General features: G+C 42.2%; 1 protein-coding gene and 1 long non-coding RNA gene across 6 annotated transcripts in view; both read left to right on the top strand.

The window, feature by feature from the left end:
• ADAMTS18 (ADAM metallopeptidase with thrombospondin type 1 motif 18) overlaps nt 1-10,812 on the top strand; it is a 94,788-nt gene extending 83,976 nt beyond the window's left edge. For all 3 annotated transcript variants that reach the window (XM_083454537.1, XM_083454536.1, XM_083454535.1), the window contains exons 20-23: nt 811-1,002; nt 3,215-3,427; nt 5,031-5,178; nt 8,526-10,812. In XM_083454537.1, coding sequence (XP_083310663.1) covers nt 811-1,002; nt 3,215-3,427; nt 5,031-5,178; nt 8,526-8,641 — 669 coding nt within the window. In that variant the 3' untranslated portion in view covers nt 8,642-10,812. The remainder of the gene's footprint in view (nt 1-810; nt 1,003-3,214; nt 3,428-5,030; nt 5,179-8,525) is intronic.
• Nucleotides 10,813-11,776: 964 nt separating this feature from the next.
• The window catches only part of LOC310683112, a 31,274-nt gene continuing 22,306 nt past the window's right edge, over nt 11,777-20,744 (top strand). For all 3 annotated transcript variants that reach the window (XR_014514289.1, XR_014514290.1, XR_014514291.1), the window contains exon 1: nt 11,777-11,897. This is a non-coding gene — a long non-coding RNA (uncharacterized lncRNA). The remainder of the gene's footprint in view (nt 11,898-20,744) is intronic.

The following is a 20,744-nucleotide window of genomic DNA, read 5'->3' as shown; positions in this document are numbered from 1 at the left end:
CTCTGGTGAAGGAGAGCCAAACAGCTTTTATCATTATTTTATCTCATAACATTTAGTCAAAATTTATGCAATTTACCCTAATTAGTTTTACTCCTGCTTAATTAGAGAGAGCAATCTAGAATGGCGTGTTACGGTTTTGCCCATTGAGAAATGGCTAGCAACAGCTGTTTCCTTTACTTTACTTTCCTACTTTGGATTGGGTTTAGGTTCCTGAAGGGTGAGGCCAGTGTCCCTTGGCACAGTGTCATCCAAATATGAGTCTCCTAAGGGTATGTTAGGACCCCTTGGGGGTTTGCCATAGTGGTGCTGGTGATTCTATATTGCAACCACTTTTTCCCCAAACAGAAGACAATGACCAACTTCTGAGACATTTCGGGGGGCAGGCAGGTAACAACCAATCCAAACCATGACTGGTAAGAGCGTTTGGTGGTGTTTTTATTTTTTTTAAGAAGAGAGTCAAGGGCAGGTGTCAGTGGTGAGATGTCACATGGCACTGGGGCCCTAGCCATTATCCAAATATGTTGGTTGCTGACATGCCCCGGAAGGTGACAATTAAATGAATTACCTGAGCATTGTCCAAAGGCACTTGATGCAGCCAACATACTGTGGGATGGGCCACCACCAGCCTGGAACCTCATGAATACTGCCGTGAATTCCAGGATGGGGTTGAGAACCATTTTGTTTGTTGTCCTACTTTGGCATTTGTTGTTGTTTAGTTGTTTAGTCGTGTCCGACTCTTCGTGACCCCATGGGGCATAGTAGTGTCTATTTAAAGTCTTTAACATCCAACTTTCTCAAATTCCCATAAAGTGTTCCAAAACTTGTGGAAGAGGACTTGCAAAACGTGATGTCGTCTGCAAAAGTGTAGGGACTTCCACACTGAAAATCCTGCCGGAGAATATGTGCAGCAGTCAAACAAAGCCAGAAATGCAGCAGACGTGTGTGTTGGAACGGTGCCCCAAAAACGATCGTCTACAATGGGTGATTTCTGCTTGGAGTGAGGTACAACAACCAACATGCTCTACAGGACTTAGATAGCCATAGGGTGATATTTGAAAATCAAATGATGTTATATTCAAAGGGGTGTCAGGCTTCGTTGGTCAGACAATATCTGTTGTTAATAATGCAAAAGTTAATAATGCCCCTTTGTCACTGGACTTTATGAAGAGAAGTTTGTCTCCTTGCTTGGAGCTGTGAGGGGAGATAGTTGATACAGGCCCACCCACTGTGGGGCATGTGGACCTATAGCAGGGATGTATAACCATTAATTTTTTTTCAGCCCAAGGGCCACCTTCTGACATTCAAAATGCACAAAATGCTGAGAAAGTGGGAAAGAGTCACTCTTCCAACGTTTTCCTTCAGCTCTCTCTGTATATTTCAAGGGAGAAAAAGCTAGCCACACTCACCACCTCATGGCCAAGAGAATAGTGGGCTTAGTGGCTTTGTGGGCATCAGAGGAAGACCTGAAGGTTGCCATTGTGCCAATAGGCACTATTTTGATGGCTCCTAGCTTAACTCTCCGAATGAAACTCCATTATCCAATCAGTATCTTTTAAATAAATTTTCTGAATGTACTTTGTTGTCACCTGTTAGGAATAGTGGTGGTGGTGGGGCATTTGATTCAGTTTGTATTTAAAGGCAAAGTTTCCAAGTCCACATTTTCCAAAACAACATGCAAACCTAAACAAGACATCCTTCAAAATTCACACTTCTCCACATTTTGCAGTGCATTTATGCATCCAAGGAATGCACATGTTTACCTCAGAGATATTGTAGGTTCAGTTTCCGACCACAACAATAAAGTTAGTACTGCAATAAAGTGAGTCACACACATGCACACAGAAATTGTTTGCTTCCCAGTGTGCATTAAAATTATGTTTAGATTATGCTGTGTGAAATACCATTATGTTGTTGTTGTTTTTAAAAATGTACATATCTTGATTAACACATACTTTATGGCTAAAAATTCCTAACCATCATCTGAACCTTCAGCAAGATGTAATCTTTTTGCTCACGGAAGGTCATGCCTCAGCGTCGATGGCTGCTGATGGATCAGGGTGGTGGTTGCTGGAGGTTGGGGTGGCTGTGTCAGTTTCTTAAAATAAGTAGCTTGATGGCTACCCTGAGAAAACACGCTTAGCCTTCCCCCAGACCTCTCTGGCTACAGAAGTGGGTGGGCTTTAGTCCTAGCCAGTTCCACTGCGATGGCCAGAAGAGGGGAAGCAGGGTGGGGAACTTCCTTCCCCTGGAAATGGTTGGGCTGCTTGTTGCTGCACCCACATTCTCATAAGGAGCAGCAGGAGCAGGTGGGAGAATAGGGTCCTGCAGCCTCACCACCAACCCAGCAGCAGCAGCAGCAGGTGTTGTTCCTCCAGTCCTTATATTTGTAAAAAATGCAATTATCTGCAAAGTGCAATAAAGTGAGGCATACCTGTATATAAAAATGCATATACTACTGTAATGTCTGCTTTGGTACCCCGCTTTGGTACCCCGCAAGACGAATGCCTCGGAAGACGAAAAACTCGCTAGACGAAAGGGTTTTTCGTTTTCTGAGGTGCTTCGCAAGACGGATTTTCCTAAGGGCTTGCTTCACTAGACGAAACGGCCCTGCCTCTCCTGTCATGGCAACGGTCACTGCATGCACGCACGCTCGCTTCCCCGCTCCTCCGGCTCCCTCCCACCTTCCGGCTGACGGCCGACCTTCTGGCTGCCTCGCGCCGCTGCCCACCCCCCTCGTGCGCTCCCCTCAGAGAGCCGTTGCCGCCAGCAGCCAGCGTTGCAGCCAGAGTCGCGCTCCTGAGCCCCGCCGCCCTCCAGCAGCTGCGTCGTGTGGTGGCCACAACGCACGGGTGAGTCCGAGGTACCAGCTGCGGTAGCTGTCCTGCTTCTCCCCGCCCCTCCCCGCCGTTGTTAGTGTTTAAATGCAGTGGTGCTTCGCAAGACGAAAAAACTCACACAACGAAAAAACTCGCGGAACGAATTAATTTCGTCTTGCGAGGCACCACTGTATATTAGGGAAAATTGCTTGCAAAATATTAGGCAAAAGTGCCTACAGCAAAGTGTATATTAGAAGAATTTCATACTAAAACACTGATGAGTTTTATGAGGACGTTTTTATTTTCTAAAATGCAAATTGATGTGGAGAAAATTAGTCTGGAAAAATGAGAAAATGAGAGGAACTGAAAGTGATATATTCTCCCTTTCCTACCCATAGTGCTCTGCCACCTGTGGCCCAGGTGTGAAGCGGCGAGAAATGCAGTGCAGTGAGAAAAGTATCAGTGGCAAACTGATCACTTTCCCACAGCGCCGTTGCCGAAACCTTATGAAGCCAAACATCGAACTGGAGGAAGGCTGCAACAGAGGAGCATGTCCTCTGCACCATTTATACCACAGGGTGCCAGGGTGGTATTCTTCACCTTGGCAACAGGTGAGAGAAGAGGCTTCATATGGAGATCTAAATCAGTCATTTCTACCATGTTTCATAATGTTTGTTGCCACCAAGTGCTTCCCTTTCTCTAGTTTAGGGAAAGGGAACTTTTAAAGCCTGAGGGCCACATCTCCCTCTGGGCAACCTTCTGGGGGCCAAATGACAATGGTGAGTGTGGCAGGGGCAAATTAGGCAAACAAAAAAATGCATATTTTGCCTTTGCACAGTAGACTAGTTTCTTCAGACTTGCACATCTCTTTCTATCCTCCATCCAAGCAAACAAGGAAGCATTCTCAGAGTAGAAGAGCACATGCCTGTCAGGCAAAAACACTCAAGCAAAGCAGGGCTGGTGTGGAATATGCCTCAGGAGAGTCCCAAGGGCCGCAGATAAAGGTCTGGAGCAGGGGTAGGCAACCTAAGGCCTGGGGGCCGGATGCGGCCCAATCGCCTTCTAAATCCAGCCCATGGACGGTCCGGGAACCAGTGTGTTTTTACATGAGTAGAATGTGTCCTTTTATTTAAAATGCATCTCTGGATTATTTGCGGGGCATAGAAATTCGTTCATTTCCTGCCCCCCCCCCCCAATATATAGTCTGGCCCACCACATGGTCTGAGGGACAGTAGACCGGCCCACGACTGAAAAAGGTTGCTGACCCCTGGTCTAGAGGCTGCATTTGGCACCTAGACCTGTTCTTCTTCTTTGTTTTCCTGTCCATTGACAGTGTCACTGTGATTTGTATATTACTTAAGGAAGAAGAGGTGATTCATTTGTCTGGAAACCCATAAGTGCTTTATATAACAATGTTTCTGCTGCTGCAACTATGTTGCATTCCACTGTCTTTTCCATACCAATCTTCAGAGGGCTGCACTGTGGTTGAACCATTACAAATCTTTATGCACAATGTCCTTGGGGATCTGCAGAGATTGTCTGGAATTCCTTAAATAGTGTGATTGATTACTGGATCAGTCTGTGTTTGTTTCCACAGTCTCTCAAACAAGCTTCTGTATTTTGGAACTTGCTTACTTTGTTCAGTCCCATATCCCTAAGACAAGCATTTATTTGATAGCATATACATGTACCTTTTGAACCTTAAGCTTCATAATCAGATGAAAGTGTCGTGGGGACATGATCTTCATGGATAGTGGGGTTTCTTGAAAATAAAATCAGGGTATTTCAACCACTCCCTTGAGAAAGATAGCAGGCAAATTCCTAATACCTCTTAGCCATCCTGAGGGATTATTCAAAGCCAAGTGGCAAGGGGTCTTGCACAGCATTTAATTAATGTTTTCAACCCTGATTAAACAAGCAGTCAGGAGTTGGGGAAGGAGAAGCTTGCAGACTGCCTACATATTTCCTTCTTCTCCCATTCTCCTCGCTGCCAGATTCTTCCCCACCTTTGACAGTCTTAGGTTGCTCGGGGGGTGGGGTGGGGGGGATGACCCAGTATGACCTGAAGCAGCCTCAGCCCAACCCAGTTAAATCCCTGGTCAACCCCAGTTGGCCTGATTTATTTTGAGAAGTGTAAATGGAAAGGAATTCAATGCTTGGAGTTCTGGGGGCCCTCATGGAAGTAAAATCTCATATCCTTTCTGTCACTTACAGTGCACGGTGACATGCGGTGGAGGAGTGCAGACACGGACTGTCCAGTGCCTTCGTCAGGGTCAACCAGCTGTGGGCTGCCTGCCTCAACAGAAGCCCGCAATGTCAAGAGCCTGCAATACTAATTTCTGCCTTGCCCCTGAGAAGAAAGGTAAAGACTGTCCCACTGTTTAAAGTAAATGTGTAGCAGACTAGATCTCCCAAGCTTTGCCCCTTTCTGAGAGCTGATACCTAAAGGCCAGTGAGAACTGAATGGTTGAAATGTTTGACGAGACAATTCTGCCTGAGTAGTTGGCAAAATACGGGTAAAAACATATGGAAGACCTGCAGAACTAGGCATCACCTGTCCATGGTGGTCTATTCCATGCAGGCCTCATGGGAAGTTTCCTTATTCCTGATAAGACTGTCCACCTAACCCAGTGTCATCTACTCTGAGCAGCAATGACCAAGGGAGACATTAGCAAATGGGATACTGCTCCACCTGACGTCAGCCACCCTGCCCTGGCATCTGCCTGCTTACTTACATCCAGCCCAGGAGATGGCACTGGCTGTCATCTTTCCCCTTCCTAGTCTCTGTACTGCCATTAAGTAGCTAGGAGGGTGGGGGCAAACCTAGAATTATTTGTCTCTGTCTGTCATTGGCTCTGGCTCTACATGCTGTTGGTCTCTCTGCCTTCCACCCCGCCACTCCCAATGGGCACCAACCGCCACTCACAGCAGAGCAGCTCTCCAAGGATGCAGACAGAGGTCTCTCCCAAGACCTGCTACCTTGTTATTTTAAATGGAGATGCAAAGGATTGAACCTGTGACCATCTGCACAAAAAGCCTGTGTCCTGTTACAGAGTTGGAGTCCCTCCACAAGTCATATAGTGAGTCGTTTTCATCTGTGAGGTAGACCTAAATCATTAGAATCAACTGAATCTTGGATAGTCAAAAGAGATGAACGAATAAATCCTAGCCTGAATTTACTGCTTCCTTATTTATTCCTACCATTTTTATATAAAAACCCACAAACATAACAACTTATTTTTGCTGAGTTCCAGAGGTTTTTTGGTGTGTGTGTAGATCTCTTCCCCTCCTTGAACTTCCAGGAATGGATCATTCCAAGAAGTTCCTGGGTCTAGTTTCATCCACCTTTATTTTTGCCCAATTAATACCAATAATAATATCCACTTTCTGTCCTGAGACGGTATTTTTTCCATTTCTCTTCCCCTAACTGGATTTCTTGTCCAGTGTCTGTTACTCATTTCACTCCAGTCTCTTCCCTTCCCCCTCCCTGCAGCTGTAGAAGTCCTTCTGACTTTATTGTAACTAGGTCTTCAGGCTCTGGAGATCAATTATTTCTTCACCGTGCTGTAAGTCTCTGTCTCCACCAGTGAACACAGCCAGCTGTGCTGGAACTGTATTGAAGCCAATCACTCTCAATTACCCACCACATAGTTCCAGCCCTGTGAGTCATTGGGGAGAGATCATGAGAAAGAAATGAGCCTTTCAGGGAGAGTTAACATGCTTCCCTAGACAAGCTGGGTCTGCTCCTCTGTTCATTTCCCCCTCTCCTCATTTCCATCACTCAGCAGGGTACTGTAACTCAAAGCTCAGTGGTGGCTAAAAAGCAGAGAAGCCAACAGTAGGTGGAGCCAGAAACAGGTAGAGCTAACTAATTCTTGTTTTGCTCCGATCCTTATTCCTACTTAATGGCAACACAGAAATGAGGGAGGCAGAAGCTGACAGCCAGTGGCACCTCTTGGGTCAGATGTATGTAAGAAGGCAGACTTACGTGAGTAAGACGGCTGGTAGATAGCAGGAAAACCTGTTCTTTACTGCTGAATCAGAACAAATAGCAATGCAGATTTTTGGCGGATTGCTGTTTGTGCTGATTCAGTGGTAAATAACGTGAGTGATTTATACAAATGAGAAGAGTCTCTTCTGTGCCATCAGTTTTAAGCCTTTCATCTGAAATAAAAAGGATGCAGATTAAAAGCCATGTCAATTTCCTGTACTATGAACTACTAGTTTTGAGGGCAAACTGGAAGGCTTTCCCATGTTCCAATAATAGCTGAACTCAGCAGTAAATCTTTCCCAAGTTTCACTTATGTTGCTTTAATGCTGCAATTTAAATTGTTATGGAATGTATTTCTAGAGTAGCAACATGATTCATTGCTATTCACTTTTAGGTAAAGCATTAATCAGTTGCAGCCAAACTACAGAATGCTTCAGCTATGCAATATTTTAAACCAACTGATATTTGCTTTTTCAAAATGATAGTCTAAAAAAAGGGGGTGATGTTTCTTTTTTGGAGAATTTGGGCCATACTTCCAGTGCATGGAAGGATTCTTTTCTCCTCTTTCTCTACCCTCTCTTTCAACCAGGCACTCTGCAATGCACTTACTGATGTCTCAGTTTGCATATTTTCCTCCTCCTCTTTCTCCTCCTCCTCCTCACTATTTCCTTTTGTGTCATGTCCTTTAGATTGGGAGCCAGAGGGGCAGGCCTTGTCTTGTTTTTCTTTTTATCTGTAAGTTGCTCTAGGGGACTTTTGTCCAAAGAATGGAGTAAAAATAAATACATAATCTGAAATCCTCCTGCACCTCATAGACATTTGTCAGTTTGCTTCCCTCCCAGTGTGCTCCATGACATATGGACTACTGTAACAGATAATATGCTGTGGCTGCATATTCCATGTTGAGAGTGGAGAAAGCCATTGAATATATTGGTGTACAGGAGAACTTCATGTAACAAGCATAGTACAATGTGTCCAGCACATTAAGCAGCATGTCTCTAAGCAAATGTTCTGTGGCTGGAGTAGGGACTATTTTTCACACTGAGAGCCACATTCCTTTTTAACCTTAGGGGTTAGGGCCCATTGAACTGAATCTGTAAAGTCAGTCATGACTTAAGTCCCACAGGAACTAAGTGCAACAGTCTCATTCTGGATCAAACTCAATACTATTACCAAAACTTAATTCACATATATGTGAAAGAGATTTCTTTGGCTGACTTTCTTGGGCATGAGATGTGCTGAACAAGAGATTCTCCTTACAGGTGTTTTCAGGTATCTGCATTTTGGTGGTTTGTGTTTGGGTTTTTTTTTTTTTGGTAAGAAACCCATCCCCTGCCCCACAGCTCTTGACATTCTCAGACAGAAAATGCATAAGTCCTTGGAGGTCGCTTACATGTATGAAACGAACCAGCTAATAGGAGCATTCAGCTCATATTTGCATGAGTTGTATTCCTTCTGAAAAGAAAGCTAGCAGAAATTTACAGGTAGGTATCTATCTACGATCCAGGCATGCCATGAGTCTTGTATTCTGACTGAAGCTTTTCTGTAATCCCGAGTCTTCAGTGTTAATGCAAATCACATGAACAGAGCACTCCTGGGAGCGATTAGATGTCCATGTCATCAACCAGTCCAGGTGCATGAAGTGTCCCTGAGCTTCAGTGTTCCTGAGACATACTGCAAAATACTAAATATTCTTGTCTGGAATTTCACCATTGCAGATGATCCTTCTTGTGTGGACTTCTTCACTTGGTGCCATCTGGTCCCCCAGCATGGTGTCTGCAATCACAAATTTTACGGCAAGCAATGCTGCAAATCGTGCACACGGAAGAACTGATGTGAATGGAATCACTTCAATGGCAAGATCCTCCCTTGCAAGATGATGGCAAACTTTCTTGAAGGTCTTCCAGAACCACGAATGACCAATGGAAGAGACTTGGGTACTGTAGAACAAGGTGTTCTATGGTACAGCTTTTAACCAAGGATTAGTACACAAGGACTGGACTTTTTCCAAACAGGGTATTTTTGAATGCTAGCAGATGGAGGCAACTTTTAGCCTTCTTTCTATTTGTCATTAACCCTACTCTGTTAATGGTCATATCTGATCTCCAAAGTGGAGCAGCACAATCAGTATGGTGCTCATATTCTGCTCAATGGTATGCACACAGAACCTGCAATGAGGCAATATCATTGTAATACGAAGAGATATGTTGGCTATTTCAATGTTAGTTAACATAGCCCTTCAAAACAAGCAGAAAACAACTCCAGAGAAATTACGTTGGTGGCTGCTGAGATAATGTGTTGCTGTATATAATATAGGCATTATGTTATTCACAGTAAGCACAATCACTGCACTATCAAGATAAAAGGTGCTTTTCTATTTCACTTGCTGCTGGGAAAGCAAGGCTTATATCATGGTAGAATTTTAGTTTTATTTTGTTCCCCATTTCACTTTGATTAGTAACTCAGTCATGGTTTACTAACCACTTGAGAGGCAGGCACTCCTTGAGATGCCCATCCACGAGAACAAAACAGGACTTTTCTTTAGAGCATCTTCATTTAGGGCATTCCTATGTAGTATGAGCAGACTAGCATTTTATTCTTCAAGTAACTCATGAAAGCCACACATTTGCTGTTAGGCATCATCATCATCAGTGCTGAAACAAATGATCACCAGAAACCCAGAATCCCATCGGCATCCAGAATATGTTAATTTAGAGTTCAGTTTTGAACACTACAACTTTTGGAGAACTTGCAGAAACTAGGTCTTTCACCTGCAAAACTTGAGTTTCCAGGCACTACACCTAGAAAGAAAACTCAGCTGTTGCCAGAAAAGTATAAGTGGTCTGCATGAAATTCATAAACCAGTTTCTGGAAACTCTGAAGTTGCAAAATTAATCTTGGTGAATTCAAACAGGGTTCTAAATTAATATGGTTGTTTTTAGATTATAAAGTCAATAGATAAGAACAAATTGCATGATTCAATTCACTGATTGATGTGCCAGTACAATACAATGCTTTTTGCAAATTGAGTCATTTATTTTCTCCTTACCACCCCACCATTATTCCCTCATGTAAAATGCCACTCTGGAGGGTTTTCTGGCCTCCTGGAGCCAATGCACAGTTTGTAAACAGGGGAAAGCTATTGATGCCTTCTGCATGAACATGCACCTTTGTTCATGTGGGACCCAAGCCTATGATCTGTGTTATTTGTTCTGGGTAGATAGCCCAGAATAATCAAACACCAACACAATTTATTTTTTGCAGTGGTGCTGACATTTATATGCTCAGAATCCAATGGAACCAGGGCACACAATATCTTGGATGCCCAAACTGCAAACATTTGGAGGACCAAGCTATCACCTCTCTCTCTTTACCAAAACTGAGACAACTAAAGAAAGATTGTAACCTAATGAATTTTTCTGAGGAATGGCTAAAAATGACATTTCCCTCTGTTTCTGCCCAATTCCACAGTTTCATTTGATGAATGTAGTTCAGCTTCACTGATCCAAACTAAAAGTAGCCCCATCAGCACCAATGCAGACAGTGGTCAGTTAAAAATAGGAGTTGCTTTTGCAAATGCTTAAATGAAACAAAACAAAATACATGTCTTCTCTGTGATATGCTTAAGAAATGATTATTGGAACCATACCTTGGGTTCTAAATTTTCCATGTCTTGAATATTGAACATTGTAAACTGATACTTTCTAGGGGACATTTTCCTCCCCCTGGCAAACTTTTGTTCTAAAAATGTGTCATTTTTTATTATTTGATGTAAAAATATTAATTTATTAATGCATAGCTCCCCCCTCTTTTTATTTTCTCACTTGCTTTCCAAGTAAGTGGCAGCAACAGCAAAATAGTGTTACATAGAAGTATGGATTATGGTGTAAAAAAAAAGAAGCGCAAAGTATAAAGTGTACTATTTAATTATTTTATAAGTTTTATAAGAAAAATACTCTAACTGTTTCATTATGTTTGGTACACATACACGTTTTGAATAAAACATGGAAGCTTGATGTACATTCAGAGCAATGTGAATGACATTTCTGTTTCTGCATGCTTTTACAACTGCTGACTTGAACATTCTCATGCTTGGCATATAATTTTGATATCCTGGTTTACTGTAGCAATACACACCAACATTTAAAGGCTATGTTGATATATAGAAAGCTTCATTTTAGGCCTGATAGCTGCCTCATACCCTCCAACATATCTCTGATGAAAATAGGGATGTCCTACTCAACAACAACAACAACAACATTATTATACCCCACCCATCTGACTAGGTTGCATCTGGGTAGCTTCCAACATATATAAAAGCATAATAAAAAATTAAACATTAAAAAAACTTCCCTATACAGAGCTGCCTTCTGATGTCTTCTAAAGGTTGTGTAGTTACTTATCTCCTTGGGTTGGGGGTTGCTTAACTCCATACCCTCCAATATCTCTCTGATGAAAATAGGGACATCTTCAGAAAAAGTGGAACATTCTGGGATCAAATCAGAAACTGGGATGGCTTCTGTAAATCTGGGACTCTTTGGAAAATATATAATTCTTTAAAGAGGTCATGAACCTGGGCCTGCAAAGTTGGTAACAGGCCTAGGCCAGAAGGGAAATGTAGGCTCTATTTCAATCATCTTTACCAAAGATCTCCCTTTGCCTCTATCAGGGGGACTTGGAGTAGGCCCTTTCAAAAAGGTAGGTGCATGCCAATTGTCCTACCTGCCCCCCATCCTCTGTTCTAGCCTGGTCATGCACGATAATTGTGTATTGGTATTGTGAATGCACTGTTTCTGGATAACGAAAAGCAGATTATTTCCAACATAATACCGTGTGGATCCACATTCTTTTGCAGTGCAAGGGCTGTAGGTGAAATGGAGATTAGAATGGGGATTGCATTTAGAATCTTGAAAAGCTCCAAATTCTTGGAAGCAGCTCAAGCCAAGCTTTTTCAGATTCCTTAATGCTACAATAAAACAGCCCACAATCTCAGATGTCAGGCTCTCAGTTCATCCATGCTGTTCTAGTTTCAGGTTTGGGACACCCATTGAAGGAACTGGAAATTTATTCTGGATGTCGGACAACAAGAGGTATTAAATAGCCAGATGAGAAGGAGGGAGGCTAGGCGACAATGAGAAGGGACAATGTATGAGTGGGAATGTCAGAGTATTCCAATGAATACACAAATGGGGGAAGAAATTTACAATGTTCATTTATTCATCCCATGTCCAGAGTGGACATTAATCCAGTGAATATGATTGGTATTTACTGCTGGTGCTTTCAGGCCTCAGAAAATACATAATTGATTACATTTTCCCTCATTTGCTGGTGATAATGGATTTGTAGTACTCTCCATTGAGAATCCAGGGTTCATGAAGCATTGCTGCCCCCACACCCTCAACCCGTCATACAAGCACCACATAACCCAAATTTCAGGACTAGGAGGTATAATAATAGTTGATATATTAGAGAAACGCTCTTATTTGGGACATTGGTCAAAGCTTTGAAGTTTGCAATTTGTTGGGTCTATTGGAGCTGTTGAAGACCAAAGACTTCTCTTTGTATATTGTTGGCTGTCTCTTTAATGCATCACAAGACAAGAGAAAACCCATCCCTGAAAATAGAGGATTTGCATATAATTGGCATCTGCTAATTTATATGTCTAGAGGCAAATGTAGAATAATTACTATAATCTAAGTAGAAACACAGTCTCACCATAGAAGGGAAGGCTGCGACCAGATGACCTGTGTCCCTGACCAAGTGTTGACCGTGGACTAGCAACTACAAGGACCCTGTTCTCCCTTCTTGTGGTTCTTTATATTTAAACTGGTCTTGGAATGGACAGCCCTTCAAACAGAGGGATGTCCTAGTAAAGCAGGACACATAGTAGCCTTACTTTCTTTACAGGTGGGGAACATTTTCAGCCTAAGAGCCACATTCCCTTCTGGCCAACCTTCTGGGGGCCACCTGCCGGTGATGGGTGAGGTATGAGGAAAAGGTCAGCAGAGCAAAAAAATGTTTATCTTTGTACAGCAGACTCATTTATACTCACACGCACATACCCTTCTTTAGTCTGCATCCAAAAAATAAAAAATACATTATCAGAGTTCAAGGACACAGACTAGCCGGGCAAAAAACAGCTGAGGAAGGTGCAAAGCAGGGCTGATGAGGGGTGTGGCTTAGAAGGGCATGTCACCAAGCAGAGTGTTTCAAGGGCCAGGAAGAGAGAACATGGGGGCCACATTTGACCCCTGTGCTTGAGGTTCCCCAACTATGCTTTGCATATCAACAGTGTTTATATTCCAGCCCATATTTTGTGGTTTTGCATCATTACAGGAGGTTCCTGTGGTACTGCTGACAGTAGGGTAAATTTCTGTAGGGTAAATTTCTAGTTCTCCACTCAGCAGACTGAGCAGAAGGTTCCCCTAAGCACAGCAGAGCTGACTCACCATATTTTAAAGTAGGTGAAGTAATACACATTACCATCTAAAGAGCTCCCCACCCTAAGACCATGAAGTCCAGAGTCTAAAATTACCTAACGGCACCACTGCTTCTCTCCAGCCACAGAAAGCCCTTCCCAAGCTTTGCTTCTGGTTGAACATTTTGTTTCTTGACCCAAGAACATTCTCAGGAAGCCACAGTTCTGGAAAGTCCTGCCCTTATTTTCCCTTCCTTGTTTAGCCTCCCACCACGTTGGTATATACGCAGAGGACTTTGTTCTATTGCATTCAATTGAAAGGTTATAATTTGGACTAAAGAAAAATGGCAATGTGAGCTAAACAAATTCAAACAATTTCACTAATCAGGGTTGCTTATCTAACTTTTCAAAGGAGTTTCTTCTCCCAATGTTCCATCCCACTATGTGCAATTAGGCTAAAATAGTAGAAATGAATTGTTTAGCTTTCCCATATCATATTGTGTAGTCTAAGTTGATGGTAAAACAGTAATCACAAAAAAAAACTTCAGATTTGGTTACCATTACAGCCAAAGTAAAGGTAATACTAATTGCGTGGATAAGAACATATGAAGGCCCATCTAGTCCATCATTCTCTTCTCACAGTGGCCAGCCAGATGCCTGTGGGAAAACCTCAAGCAGGACATGAATTCAATAGCCGCCTTCTCACTTGTGATTCCCGGCAACTGGTATTCAGAAGCATATTGTCTCTGAGGGTGCGTTGTTATGGACAGATAGATATGGATGGAGTAGGAAGAAATTGGATAGCTTTTTCCTCATCTTAATTATTGCCCAATGGCTGTAATAAGATAGTAAGAAGAGCCCTGCTGGATGAGGCCAAAGACCCACTCTGTTCTCACAGTGGTCAGCCAGATGCTTATGGGAAGTTCACAAGCAGAACCTGAGCGCAACAGCACTCTCCCCATCTACAGTCCCTAACAACTGGGATTCAGAGGGATACTGCCTCTGTCAGCAAAGGTCAAACATAGCTATAATGACTAGAAACCTCTAATACCCTCCATGAATTTGTCTCATCTTCTTTTAAAGCTAGCCAAATTGGTGGCCACTTTAACTTCCGGGGCAGGGGGGGATCCACAACTACGCGCTGCATGAAGAAGTACTTTTTAATGAAATGTGTCCTGAATCTTCCAGCATACAGCTTCATCGGCTGTTCCTGAGTTCTAGTATTTTGTTTGAGAGACGGAAAAATACCTTATCAATCCACACCATGAATAATTTTGTACACCTCTATCGTGTCCCCTCCTTACCTTTTCTATATAAAGGAATTCTTCATAAAGGTGTTGCTCTATGCAGTTAATCATTTTGTTGCCCTTTGCTGGACCTTTTCCAGCTCTACAATATCCTTCTTCAGGTGAGGTGACTAGTAGTGTGGCAGCTGATCTACGAGCCTGTAGGATTTTGAGATGCATTTTTTTTTAAAATAAAAAAGGGGGGTAGGGGTGGACATAGGAGTCACAGACCAGGTACTCCATCCCTTGACATGAGTGAATTCTCATCATATTAGAGAATTTCCATCAATTTTTTCCTCTGCATGCATACTGCTTCTTGCTTACAACATGTCCTTTTGAAGGCTAACATTTTCATTAGAAGGATGTTTCAAGGAGGGAAATGTATATTACGTTTCTTACATGGAAACTGTGGAGTTCCTCATAAGCCCAAAGAAAAACAAGTCCTAGTCAGGGAGAACCACATCCCATAAAAGAAATGAGACAACCACAATGAAATGAAATGAAGCCCCACAAAGGAGGTGAGTGGTTTGGCTAGAAGACGATGAAAAGGGCACATCTGGTGAACTGATGACTCTCCATGAAAGGAACATAGAATGATGCTTGTACTGCATGGTAAAATTATCTGGCTGGCAAGTGGCCTCTAAAGCAAGACTGCTGGGTTATTGGACAGTTTGTTCCATTATCTGTGGCTGTGTGCTGTGATTACTTGCCACCTCTTGTGAGGTTGGTCATCCAAAATGTAATGCTTCAGGGGTTCACACTGATAAGTCAATAGGAATATTTCATGAATATCACTGCCAGCTGGGAAGCAGAGTAATATTTGGGGAAAGGAATCTGATTATAAATGGGTCAGAGGACTCTAGGAAATAGCATCATGGGCTGGAAGGTGCCTGCTGGTCATAAGTTGTGAGGAGGAGATACATTCCCTGGATTCAGAGAATTCATAAACCACCCTATAAATTTAGCATCAGTTACTAAATTCTTATCAGTTTTGTTCAGGCATGATCACACTGCCAACTCTCATCATCTTTAAGGGGAATTTAAGGAACGCAGGAAGCTGTCTTATATTGAATCAGAACATTGGTCTATCTAGTTCAGCTTTATGTACACTGACTAGCAGTGACTGTTCAAAGTCTGACATAGGAAACGTGCAGCCTTACCTGGAAATGCTAGGGATTGAACCAAGGATCTTGTGCATTTAAGGCAGATGCTTTCCCACTAGGCCATTCAGTAACCTCTAGGGCCAGATGATCCTAAGTGCTCTTCTACCCTAGCAGAAGGTATTGATCACTATGACTCCAAAGCTCAACAAGAAGTGACCTGACCATGGCAAAGGACAGGTTGTAAAATCCTGTGCTTTCAGAAAACTATCATGTCTAGATAGAGAAGACCAATTCTAGAGTGTGCTCTGCTATATGAGTTGGGCCAATGATATGTTGGGACAATCCTATGGGCATCATAGCCTCCACAAAGCTGTTGTGGAGTTGTTGTGGATTGAGTGGTCCTGACATGGATATGAAGATCTGCTAGGGCAATAAAATTAAGTTTGGCTCTTAAGAACGTAATCACAAAAAACCCCATCTAGCTGAGCATCCTGTTCTCACAGTGGTCAACCAACCTATAGAAAGCCAATAAGCAAGATCTGAGTGCAACAAATTTCTCCCCGCTTGGGGTTCCCAGCAGCTGGTATGCAGAGACATACTGCCTCCAATTCTGAACATGCTTGTGTATGGTATCTTATCAATGTGCAAACACTGGATAAAGACCCTTGATGTGATCATGCATGGAATCACATCACGTGAATTAACCCTAATATGCAGGATTCCCCAGACTGCCCTCTCCATGATTATTTGTGCATTTAGCATTCAAAACAATCATTCTAAGAGCACAACTGCACCTCCAAGGAGCATCCCATCTCAAGATACGAACCAGCAAGTTGTGTTTTTAGCAGCTGACACTGCACACGTGTGGAGCGGACAGTGACTGGTATTTTTAAAAACAAATTGTCATGTTGCTTTTGCCCAAGCATCATTGGTATCATTATTGAAACCCACCAGTGTTTAGTGGAAGTGCCACTGCTACACACAAAACCACGCCCAGTCTCAGATTTCTTAAATATAGTTGTGCTCAAAGAGTTCCTCTCACCACTTTGTTGGAGTTGGCTTCTTCTCTCCATTCCTAAAGTACTTTTAAAACACACACAAACACACACCAAAATTACATATCTATCAATGTGGCAAGTTATTTTTAAAGTTTCCAAGGAATCTACTTCCTCAAGTAGATCACTTTTTCTTCTTGAGAGATATTAACATCACACTGAGCTCTGTCTCCAACTCCGAACCCTGGAACTGCAGGATTGAAAAAGCTCAAAGGGCTTCAGTTCCTGCCATCCACAAAGGGGGTGGCAGCAAACTAACCAGACTGCCGGGCTCCCCCAATACTAGCTAGCCAACACAATTTTTTTTTTAAAAAAGCTTGGATATGGTCAAGTGGTAGGTCACAAGAAGGGATGTGAATGTCTCCATCTGAAACCCTAGAGAGCCACTGCTGGTCAGTGCTGAAAATGCTTTGTGAGATGGAATAATATTTCACTCAGTTCAGGGCAGCTAAAAGGGGAAAGCTAGAATTAATTGATAATCTCTGTTTTCTTGCATGTTTTTAATTGAAACCTATGTTGCTTGCTTTGCATATAAACTTTTTAAAAAACAGTGATATGCATTAAAGAGATATAGTTTCCTGCAAGCAACCTTCCAGAATTAGACTTACCATATTTTTTGCTCTATAAGACTCACTTTTTCCCTCCTAAAAAGTAAGGGGAAATGTGCGTGCGTCTTATGGAGCGAATGCAGGCAGCGCAGCTATCCCAGAAGCCAGAACAGCAAGAGGGATTGCTGCTTTCACTGCACAGCGATCCCTCTTGCTGTTCTGGCTTCTGAGATTCAGAATTTTTTTTTACTTGTTTTCCTCCTCCAAAAATTAGGTGTGTCTTGTGGTCTGGTGTGTCTTATAGAGCGAAGAATATGGTATCTTTTTTTAAAAAAAAGTCTCCATGAAAAATTCATCAGCCTTTTAGTGCAAATTTCTCATAATGTACACATGCTTCTATGCAATTTTCATTTTAAAAACATTTTTGTAAAGCAGTTTCCCCTAATAATCGTGCTTTTTAAAATGCTATTTTCACCATAGAATCATAGAATCTTAGAGGTGGAAGGGACCCAATGGTCTTCTAGTCTAACCCCTTGCAATGCAGGAATCTCAGCTAAAGCATCCATGACAGATGGCCATCCAACCTCTGCTTTAAAACTTCCAAGGAAGAAGAGTCCACAACCTCCTGAGGGAGACTGTTCCACTGTGGAGCAGCTCTTATTGTCAGAAAGTTTTCCCGTACGTCTAGTCAGAATCTTCTCTTTTGCAGCTTGAAACCCTTGGTTCAAGTCCTACCTTCCATAGCAATATGTGCTTTTTTTGTGCACACTTAACACAATGTATGTATTTTTGAACACATTACTGCATTCCTAAATTTGGAACAGTGCACATTTTGAGGAATGGCCACGTTTTGGTTAGCATACAGTTTCATAACTTGTGAATTAGGTAGATTTGCCTTTAGACGTGAATTGAATTGTAGTTTCCCTCCATCTCTACTCACAAACACCCTTTGGCCACAACAAAAGTAAGATAAGAAAGAAATTCCCCATGAGAATTTCTCCAAAATGTTGTCTCTACTTTAATAAGGAAATAAAATACATTTGAAAATTATCAAAGGAGAGAGAACAGTGAAGGGGGGGGGGATTTTCTGCAGAACAGTAGATTTCATGCTCTGTCTATGGCTGATAATATAATGTGCTTTCCTCCCAAAACTGTCTGCTTAAGACAGCTTCCCCTGATTTTGATATGGCATAAGTTCTCTTTCCCTGAGCTGAAGTGAGAGAACAGCTAAGGAAGTTTGTTATTCTTGGGGGCTGGCTTTTATACATGTCTCTTCTTGATTTTTGTCATGACATTTTCTGAACCAATTGTTGATTGGAACCAGGCCAGTTTTTTCCTTACAAAAAAAATCTTTTAAAAAAACTCCCTTCTCTGAAATTAATGCTTTTCATGATAACATACATACAAACCTAGCTGATAATAGCTATTTCAGTTGTTGCTCAGTGCTTTAAACAAGCTTTAACCATTGATAAATTTTGCATTTCTTTGTACACCAAAATGATAAGGGAATAAACTTTGACACAGTCTTTTGATTCCTCATTTAGCCCCCAGTTTTTCCCCTCATCAGAATGTTCTTCTTCAGATAGCATTGATCACCAAGCAATCCTTCAATAATTCATTCTGACAGAAAAACTCCACTGATGAAAATGTTGGGCTCTGGAACGATTCTGCCACTGGCTTTTGAACCAGAGTCTACATAAGAGAGGTTTCTCTTACAACTTAGCTGTCTGTGGACAAACGCCAGCTCCCTTGGCCTGAAGTGAGATGAGTGTTGCACCCCACAGTTGCCTTTGACTGGACTTAACTGTCCAGGGGTCCTTTACCTTTTTAAAACTTAGAAGTCATCTGTAATGAAGAAGTAAGGGAGAAGGGAAACTGAGAATGCATGTTATGATTATTTTGGGGAAAACAAATTCCCCTTGGGTCCCCTGAGGGTTCTCTAGTCCAACCCACTGCAATTCAGGAGTTGCAGATTTAGGCAAGAGAGGCAGATTCAGGCAAGTGTGACTGGTTGCATTGGGCATGGAGCCTTGGGAGTGCTGCAAGTACAGGGCCGTCTTTACAAGGAACCATTAGTGAGCCTTCTTGGGGTTCGGTCGGTCAACCAGCTACAAATCCACCTAACTGTTACCTCATCCAGCCCAAATTTTACCAGCTTCTTCACAAGAATATCATGGGAGACTTTGTCAACAGAATAACTTAATTTTTCTTGATCTTCCAGGAGACTTTCAAGCCAAGAACAGTGGTTTTCATAAGCACTGGACCACATTTTTGTGACATTCAAAACTGAAAGTTCTCTCCCCAGCCTCTGGCTTAAAGGCAGGAAACAAATTTGCCCACTGGCAATTTCTGCTCCCATTTCTATTTTTGTTTGAATTCTCTGACATCCCTAATTATGATTTTCTGGGTGTTTTAATTGTTATTTTCTAGTGATTTCTAAATTTAAAGCAGTAAATCCTAAATTTAAAGCAGTCTAAATTTAAAGCAGTTTTTGAAATAAATTAAATGTGTAATTGCATGGTGTCATAGTGTCTGTGACCTGAGGGGTGTTTGCCTTCTAGACAGCAACTGTGTTCAGGTTTGACATCCCATAGCTGCCAACGTGTAAAGAAGCTAAGAACCTTTAGCCCCAAAATAATCTAGGGAAAACCAACCCTTCCTGATAGAATCTGTAGCCCCACAAATCCTGGACCAAGCGAAACCTAGGTTGTTTCTGGTTGTCCTTGGAATTCAAAAACACGAACGAAACAGTCCACTCACGGTCTTTTGAGCACTAAACCCACAAGTTAGTCAGTAGCATATGACCAAGTAGCCACGTACCAGATTCAGAGCTAATGCTTACTCCAAGAAGCCACACAAAGGATAAATACAATACTTTTAAAAATAGGTTATGAATGACAGAATAAGAACCATTTACAAATAAGGTATATTTAAGAAAGGCTAACGGTGTAAAGACACTTTTCCGGGTTCGAAAACAGACCATAATAGCTTGTCTCACTCTAATACCAAACATTAGAGTCACAGATCCCACTGCACCCAGGCGCATGCGGTTTGTTGCATCACACAGTCATTCATTCTGATGGGGGGTCATTAGATCAAAAACCCTTTTTATTCAAAAAGGCCTGGATACAGAAGGATAGGTTTTCCTTCGGCCAGTAAGGGCTTAGGGGCACAAAAATAGACAGAAACAATAAATAAAACATCATAATCCAAACTGAACCACATTTCCACATAAATGATAGAAAGATTTAAACAAAAGATACAAACTCCTAAGCAACTCCCCCAACCCAAGAGTCTGTTCAGAAGCCTCAGCTTTTGTAGCTGGAGTCAGTCAGGGCCCCACCCTCCCAGGCCAGGTGGCAAAAAGCTTGCAAGAACTCACAGCCAAGATGGTCCACAGTGAAGGTTTTTGAAGACAATTTCTAGGAGCAAATTCCTAGGAGCTAACTAATTTTAAACTCTGCTTACATTTACAGCTGAAAACATGCCACTTGCATTCCCCAATGCATTCAATCTTACAGTTGTTA

This window comes from Podarcis tiliguerta, assembly GCF_965153285.1.
Source record: "Podarcis tiliguerta genome assembly, chromosome: 8".
In the NCBI taxonomy this organism is placed as follows: domain Eukaryota; kingdom Metazoa; phylum Chordata; class Lepidosauria; order Squamata; family Lacertidae; genus Podarcis; species Podarcis tiliguerta.
Note: the sequence above shows the minus strand (reverse complement) of the source record. Positions and strands in the feature narration are given on the sequence as shown.